At 41.5% G+C, this 6022-nt stretch overlaps 1 protein-coding gene across 1 annotated transcript; it reads left to right on the forward strand.

Annotated features, from left to right (window-relative positions):
* Window positions 1–2288: 2288 nt before the first annotated feature.
* On the forward strand, window positions 2289–2876 carry LOC145766771 (uncharacterized). Its single transcript, XM_082578478.1, has one exon. The coding sequence runs from the start codon at window positions 2289–2291 to the stop codon at window positions 2874–2876; it is 588 nt and encodes a 195-aa protein (XP_082434604.1).
* Window positions 2877–6022: the final 3146 nt, after the last annotated feature.

Raw genomic sequence — 6022 nt, forward strand, 5'->3', positions numbered from 1 at the left:
TCTTCCCCTAAACTGTTACACAAATCGCCCAGAACCAGGTTGATTATTATGTATCTTAGAGCAGTTGAGAGCCCGTTATTGTATGTGTGGAATTAATACTGTAGATGTCTGACTAAATTCATGCCAAAGTCGAGCAAATTCTGCTTTCGGGATCCTTGCCGTTATTTACGGTATTTTTTGTTGATAAGTTAAGGCAGCATTTTTCCAAGATAAATGAAGACATCGGTATTGTTCGTCACTTAGATTTAGTTTTCTCAGCATTGTTTATTCATTCTTTGATCCACTAGTTTGTCCCACTTTTGGTATAATCGGATCGTTTATAAATGGCGGGTCTTCACAATAGCCGGCCTCTTATACATTGGCGCAACGTATTCAGATGTTGAATCAATGATGAAGAAAGCTGATTTGTTGTTTGTCTTATGTGACGCCTAACTTTATGCCTCGTCTACAGTACAAAATGTTTTGTAATGTACATTGTGTACATTGTACATTTTGTTTGTAGGCCTACATTACAAAATATTTTGTAATGTAGATGAGGCATTATCATCTTTATTTTGCGCTCTTTGGAACAAAACACAGTGCACTGTAAAACAAAAATACAGGACATAACAACAAGTAGGTGACATAAAGCAGTGAAGGGACGCCATCGAGTTAGCTGCTACGTGTAAATGGAGCCTATCTCATAATTTTGAGTGTATCTCACAATTACTGTTTGCAAATACGCTATTTCTCCGGCCAAAAGCATTTGCAGTGATACATTTCCTCAATTGCAAGTTTTGTCAATGAGAGCATTTCCATAGAACGTTTATTTCGAAACCAGGTTTTTGTGTCTTTATCCAAGAGAAGATCTCTTATTGTAACGTTTTTTATTCGTCAATGAATATTATCTGCTTGAAACAACTGTTTTGAATAGTTTGTGGCCTCCATAGCCTACTATTTTGATCGTGGATTGCTATTCTTCTTTGTAGAGCTGATAACGCAAAAAACGTTTGCTATTATTGTTTCTAATTAACAGCTTTGCGATCACTGGCTTTTCTTTGTAGCATAAGAAATAACGCGCTTTGTATTATTGAGGTCAAACTAAACAAAAGAAAGCAAGAGGATGCTTCTCTCTGCTCGCACATATCGATGCACGAAGCAATTATGAGCTTATGGCTTGTCATCGCAATGTAATCCATTTCACGCTTTGCTGGAAGTTAGCTAGAAATAGCGAAAATTCACGAAAATCTTGAATTTACAAGAAAACTACACAACTTTTAGCATCAAATTTAATATCATCAGATCCGCCTGGCAATTTTAGGAAAAGTCAAGAAAAACCAAGTGCATGGCGTTACTGTGCTTCAAATAATTAAAGCAAATATGAGGGGGGGCCAAATCTGGCCTCCCTTTGAGGAGCAAAGTGTTAACACTCACTATGGTGACTATGCAAATGGTTCAAAATTTCAAAGCCTTGTAACGAATTTGGTTTTGTAGCTTAGATCATATTAACCTTTTTACTTGGGCCTAACCACTGCTGTTGTTGTGTAAAATCAAGGTAGCGGACGCCTTGTTCAGGCATGGCCAAAGATGATGATGATGATTAGATGAACCACTGCTCGATAGCTTGCTTGAACTTTCTACGAGCTTTGATCTCATAGGTTACCGCACGGCGCAAATCCGTTATTAAAATAGCCTATTCAGGAAGCTTTTCATTGACTTTGATGTTCTTTTTATTTCCTCCCATTAGGGATAGGCTAAAGCAAAAAATAAAAGATCACTTGTCATAACATAACAGAGGTATAAAAAGTAAAAGCGACAAAGGTTTATTTACAATACCGTACCAAAACTCCACCCGAAACAGAAATAGCTTACCTCGGAAGGGATGGGTGAAGCGCAATCGCTTACGAACTGGGCTGGGCCGTTTCGGCAACATATTCCAAACTTTCAATGGAGCCTCGCCGACTCACCGTCTTGTGCTTGTGGCTCAGACTGCACACCCCAGAATAGGCATGTGGACTTTTCAATCCTCGATAAACACACAATCCATTGGCTGCTATGCCTGGATCTAACAACGTGAACTGTGGTGGCCTCAAACGCAAGAAGAAGAAGATTCCAAAACAGCCACTTTATCTGGCCCAGATCTGGTAGACTAAGGATCTGGTCAGATCGGTACCCGATCTATGTAGTATTACCTCCCTGTGTGTTCATCCGCAGAGCACGTGACCTACAGTTCGCGTATATATACGGCTGTCGCCATCAGCAGCCACTTGAGTTACTAGTAAAAGAGCTAAACACTACATGGTGTCAGAATGGCTGGAAACCTTCGACCTCCAGACCAGTTTAATTTTGAAAAGCCAGAAGAATGGCGAGGTTGGAGCCGCAGATTTGAACGATACAAAATTGCTTCAGCACTTAGTGACAAGCCTGAGAAAGAACAAGTTAACTTTCTGATATATTTGATTGGAGATAAAGCGAACGATATTTTGGCAACATTCGGGTTAAGTGCAGAGGACAGGAACAAGTATGACACGGTGATAGCAAAGTTTAACAATTATTTCGACACTCACCACAACGTCATATATGAACGAGCAAAGTTTAACCTCAGAAAACAAGAAATTTATGAAACAGCCGATGAATTTATTACGTCGCTTTACTCTTTGGCGGAAAACCGTAATTACGGCAATTTGCGCGATGAACTAATCCGTGATAGAATTGTAGTTGGTATTTCAAACAAAGGCTTGTCTGAAAGATTGCAACTAGATTCGGAATTGACCCTTGATAAAGCAATTCGGATGGTTCGCAACACCGAATCGGTGAAAAAGCAGCAAAAGCTCTTGCAGCAAACAAGCGTTTTAGAAGTGACAGCGCATGTTTTGATGATTGCACGCCTGCAGTGAGCGCAGTGCGACAACGATTTGAACGCAAACCAAATCAAATTAATCGACAATCTTGTTCATGGTGTGGAAATGCGGCTCATTCTGAAACGATTTGCCCTGCTCGGAATGTTACCTGTCACAGTTGTGGTAAATTAGGCCACTTCCAAAAAGTGTGCAGAAGTAAGCGCAACAAAGTGTTGTTAACTCACCTAGTTGTCAACTCACAATTTGATCTAATGCTTGGAAATTTGAACAATAGTGCAATGTACGACAGACCCGAAGAAAACATTCAAGTGAATGACGTAATGATGCGGTTTCGAATTGATTCAGGAGCTGACGTTACGGCGATGTCCCTAGAGGACAGTAAAAAACTTAAAGTTTCGCTACGCCCGTCATATGTTGACTTAGTCGGCCCTCAATCCACACGACTGCAATTGCAAGGCAAATTCACTGCGACTTTGAGAGTAAGGAACCTTTCCTGCACACAGGACGTTTATGTCATAAAAGGATTGACGCAATTACTGCTAGGTTGGCCTGCAATAAAAGAACTGGGTATCTTAGCTTGCTTTAATAATGTCAGGGAACTCTCGGTTTCACAGCAATCAATTTTTAGCGAACAATATCCAGACTTATTCACAGGTTTAGACAAACTGGGGCGCGAATAGAACATCAGCTTTAAAGCTGAGGTGAAACCTTACTGTCTTTCAGTTCTGAGACGAGTTCCATTGCCGTTGGAGGCCCAGGTGAAGGGTGAGTTGAAGCGCATGGAGGAACTTGGAGTCATTTCAAAAGTTACGGAGCCTACAGAGTGGTGTTTTGAAATGATTGTGGCTCCAAAGAAAAACGGTAGGGTACGCATTTGTGTAGACTTTACACACCTAAATAAAAGTGTTCAAAGAGAGCGTCATATGCTCTCCACCGTCGAAGAAACCCTGGCCAAACTTTCGGGTGCCCAGTGTTTTTAAAAACTTGATGCCAATTCAGGATTTTGGCAAATTCCCCTATCCGAACAATCACGATTGCTGACTACATTTATCAGTCCATCCGGGAGGTATTGTTTCAACCGATTACCATTCGGAATCTCCTCAGCCCCAAAACATTTTCAACGCGAAATGTCGTCTATTCTGGAAGGATTACCTGGCGTGTTATGTCTTATGAATGACGTGTTGATATTTGGAGCGACAAAAAGTGAACACGATAAAAGATTAAATGACGTTTTGGCTAGACTGTCCGCTGCGGGAGTGACTCTTAATGACAATAAATGTGAATTTTCCAAGCAATCGATAAAATTCCTGGGCCACATAGTTGATAACAAGGGTATTCATGCTGACCCTGAAAAGATATCGGCTGTTAAAGACATGGAAGCTCCCTCAGACACAAGTGGAGTACGCCGGTTTTTGGGCATGGCTAATCAGCTTGCAAAATTTTTGCCTAACCTTGCAGAATTGTCACAACCATTACGAGAATTGTTACGCAAAGAGACCTCTTGGGTTTGGGGCCTCAGCAAACAAAAATCTTTCAATAATATCAAGTCTGCGTTAACAGATACCCCTGTGTTAATTTACTATGACCCTAAAGCTAAAACTGTTCTTTCGGCAGACTCGTCCTCTTATGGGTTAGGAGCTGTATTGTGGCAAATGCAATCTGGGCAATTGCATCCTGTTGCCTTTGCATCAAGATCACTCACTCCGGCTGAAACTCGATATGCCCAGATCGAAAAAGAGGCATTGGCTGTAACTTGGGGATGTGAAAAATTCCGAAACTTTTTAATTGGCACTTTATTTGAAATAAACACTGATCATCAACCGTTAATATCGCTGCTGGGCAACAAAAGTCTTGACGAGTTGCCTCCTCGCACTCAACGCTTCAGAATGAGATTGATATGGTATTCTTACGAGATTAAATATGTTCCAGGAAAATTACTTTGTTCAGCAGACATGCTTTCCAGAAGCCAACCGGCAACAAAGATGATTTGCATGAGGAGGCTGAACTTCATGTGGATGCCGTTATTGTTTCACTGCCTGCCTCGTCCGAACGCTTAGATCAGATTCGCGCCGAAAATCGAGATGATCCGGTATGTGCTAAATTAATTGATTACTGTCAAACGCAGTGGCCGAGCAAATCTGTGCTAGATCTGCACTTGATGCCATATTTCAAAGTCCGAAATGAACTGTCGTTTGAAAGAAACTTATTGCTTTTTCGCAACCGCCTGTTAATCCCTCTCAAGCTACGTAATGATATGCTTCACCGCATCCACACGGGTCATCAAGGAATAGTCAAGTGTAGATCCCTGGCTAGATCTTGTATATGGTGGCCTGGTATGAATGATGACCTTGCCAGTTTTGTAACCAAATGTTGTGCTTGCAGCCAACACCGTGTTTACAGCCCAGAACCTCTCATGCCTTCGAGTTTGCCGGACTATCCTTGGCAGAAAGTTGGCTGTGAGTTGTTCCAATGGTAGAACAAACAGTATTTGATTGTGGTCGACTATTTTTCGCGTTTTATTGAAGCGTCGTGTCTTGACCACTCCACTACATCCTTTGATGTTATCGAACATTTGAAAAAGATTTTTTCGACTCACGGAATCCCCGAAATACTCGTCAGCGATGATGGCCCACAATACTCTTCTCACATCTTTTGCAGATTCTCCGAGGAGTATGGTTTTTTACACAAAACGAGCAGTCCACGATATCCAAAGAGCAATGGCGAAGCAGAAAGAGCTGTTTAAACAGTAAAATCGCTATTCCACAAATCAACGGATCCACAACTTGCACTCATTAATTACGCAAGCACTCCACTGCAGTCTGGATTTAGTCCGTGTAAACTATTAATGGGACGCAAGCTGCGATCGATTGTTCCCGCTGATCCTAAAATATATGATCCAAAGTGGCCTTACTTAAAACAATTTCGCCTTCGTGATAAGGCAAAGTTAAGAACTAAAACAACAGCAAAAGTTAGATCACGTTAAGAGACATAGAGCAACGGTGCTGCCTCCCCTATCTCCAAACTCAAGTGTTTGGATCGAGCCAGATTTGGATGAAGGACACATAATTGAACAAGCTCCATCCCCTCGCTCTTATCTGGTCGAAACTCCTCGTGGCATTATCAGACGAAACCGCCACAGTTTAATATCAAGACCGGCAAACCAAAAGACCGAAATCCCGGTT

The sequence above is a fragment of the Aplidium turbinatum genome, chromosome 3 (assembly GCF_918807975.1).
Source record: "Aplidium turbinatum chromosome 3, kaAplTurb1.1, whole genome shotgun sequence".
In the NCBI taxonomy this organism is placed as follows: domain Eukaryota; kingdom Metazoa; phylum Chordata; class Ascidiacea; order Aplousobranchia; family Polyclinidae; genus Aplidium; species Aplidium turbinatum.